Source organism: Glossina fuscipes, unplaced genomic scaffold (genome assembly GCF_014805625.2).
Source record: "Glossina fuscipes isolate IAEA_lab_2018 unplaced genomic scaffold, Yale_Gfus_2 60210, whole genome shotgun sequence".
Classification (NCBI taxonomy): Eukaryota; Metazoa; Arthropoda; class Insecta; order Diptera; family Glossinidae; genus Glossina; species Glossina fuscipes.
The window spans coordinates 1-1897 of NW_024002683.1; the positions used below are offsets into that span (position 1 = coordinate 1).

At 35.1% G+C, this 1897-nt stretch overlaps 1 protein-coding gene across 2 annotated transcripts; it reads right to left on the reverse strand.

Moving 5' to 3' along the window:
* Positions 1 to 430: 430 nt before the first annotated feature.
* On the reverse strand, positions 431 to 1886 carry LOC119643319 (DNA-binding protein Ets97D-like). 2 transcript variants are annotated; one of them, XM_038042660.1, is made up of 6 exons: positions 1608 to 1886; positions 1471 to 1540; positions 1279 to 1411; positions 923 to 1218; positions 584 to 864; positions 431 to 516 (listed from the first exon to the last, which is right to left on the reverse strand). In XM_038042660.1, the coding sequence occupies exons 1-5, from the start codon at positions 1739 to 1741 to the stop codon at positions 589 to 591; spliced, it is 909 nt and encodes a 302-aa protein (XP_037898588.1). In that variant the 5' UTR covers positions 1742 to 1886; the 3' UTR covers positions 431 to 516; positions 584 to 588. The 2 variants fall into 2 exon arrangements, with proteins under 2 accessions (XP_037898588.1, XP_037898587.1); XM_038042659.1 differs by having other exon boundaries at positions 473 to 864.
* Between the last annotated feature and the right edge of the window lie 11 nt (positions 1887 to 1897).

Sequence of the window (1897 nt, forward strand, 5' to 3'; positions counted from 1 at the left end):
AAAAACATTTAAGTTTTTATATATTTATTTATATATTATTATTATTACATTTATTTATATATTCAGTCGATGAGATTTCAGTTTTCGAATATCTGTAACGGGATCTTTTTGCAGCTGACGCTTCTTTTCTTCTATAATAAAATCCATCATTTCAGTTTGATGATCCCTCATTCGCTTCATGGCATCATCACAATCCGCTCGAAATCAAACTTGTACGTAAAAGGTTGGCCGGGCACTTTAGATATAATATTACTATTGTAATAGTATCGTATGGATCTCGACAGTGTTTCATAATTCATAGTAGGTTTATTTTTTTTCTCGCCCCAAAAAGGCGAGCTACACGTTCCGGATCAGTAAGCTTAAATTCACCATCATTACCTACCCATTTAATTATGTCCACATGTTCGCGTTCAGTAAGTATCTCAAGGAGGAATTGCCATAAGTTTACTTGGCCGTTGTTTCCGGAATCGATGCCATATTTACTATGAGTAACATCTGAGCCTAAAGTCACTTCATCTAAAAGAAGGGTTAACCAATTGGATATTTAAGAAATTTCCTAAACAACTTGACCATCACGACTTACTTTCTTTAATTAGTATTATGGAAACTTTTTCGCATTATCTTTTGCTTTCGTGGCATGGCAGACAAGGCTGGTGTGTTTTTATTTAATTCTGCGTTATTTTCCATTAATCCACTTTTAGCAGCTTTATGTGGAACAGCCACACACTTACATTCTTTTAGCAACTGCGTATGAGTCCAAAATACATTGCCAGGATCTTTAGGCAATTTCTTATGAAACTCTTCATGAGTGAGTGTGCAAAGTTGACGACCCGTTATTGACCATTCGTTCATATTAAAGTTAGTCTTTGAGAATATTAAGATGTTAAGACAAACGATAGATTTCGATATGTAAAAAACTCACCAATTCGAATTGCTTAATGGCCCATTCAAACCAATGTTTCACATGAGCTACCGTCCACTCAAAGGGATTTTTGGGAATATTAAGACGTGCCTGCTTTTTGCGAAACTTGTTATCCAATACCCAATTAAGACAAGGTTTCTCCTTCGATGAAGTTGATGCGATGGCATGATCGCCTTTAAATTTCTTGGCTGGAGCTTCTTTGCCTTCTTCGCTATCTTCCGTATTTTCATTACACCTACTTTGTTTATCGTCCGAACTTAAATTTGTTTCACAAGTTTCCTGTATGTTCAAAGCCGCTGTTGCAAAACTCAAAAAAATGTCTACTTATTTTTTATACAAGTTTAACAATAACTTACCCAAAGCATCTTCAGTGGGTTTTAGGACATCCAAAATATTGATTCGTTTAACTATGTATTTGATTTCCACATTAATTTTAACCAAGCCTTCATGTTTTACACATTGGTCCACTAAATTTTCGTGAGGTTCAAGCTAAACCCGTAAACTGAATTAAATAATTGTAACAATTAATGCTAAGTGGATGAACTTACTTGTTGAACGTATTGGAGCCAAAATTCATAACCACGAAGGCTTATGTTTAGTTCCTTTTCCAAAAGTTTCCTAAAAATGACAAATATCAATTTAAATTTCTTGTGGTCACCATCGTGTCAAAAATTCATTTACTTACTGCAAAGTTCTCAATGGCTCGCGTATATCCATATGCATGACAATTTTATTGTCCACTGCTTGTGGAGGTAAGGCATAACGATTTTCAAGCGCCACCTGGCTAGCTTGACTTGCCTGGCTGGATGTGGACGACATTTTTGGTTTCCATAAATAAGAATATTCTCTAAAACAAGTTACGTTCAAGTCAAATCCAGCTATCCGGCCGCCGCCTCATATAGATGAAGCTTTGCTACATGCTAAAGGTAAGTTTGCATTTATCGTTACTTATTATTATGTATAATTTATTCATTT

What these genes read in the sequence shown, in the direction of transcription:
- LOC119643319 (XM_038042660.1), bottom strand. Translation starts at nt 1,741, where the DNA reads ATGTCGTCCACATCCAGCCAGGCAAGTCAAGCTAGCCAGGTGGCGCTT. An exon ending in GGCTCCAATACGTTCAACAA is followed by an intron (nt 1,412 to 1,470) that starts GTAAGTTCATCC and finishes TTACGGGTTTAG; the next exon opens with CTTGAACCTCACGAAAATTT. An exon ending in ACCCACTGAAGATGCTTTGG is followed by an intron (nt 1,219 to 1,278) that starts GTAAGTTATTGT and finishes GTTTTGCAACAG; the next exon opens with CGGCTTTGAACATACAGGAA.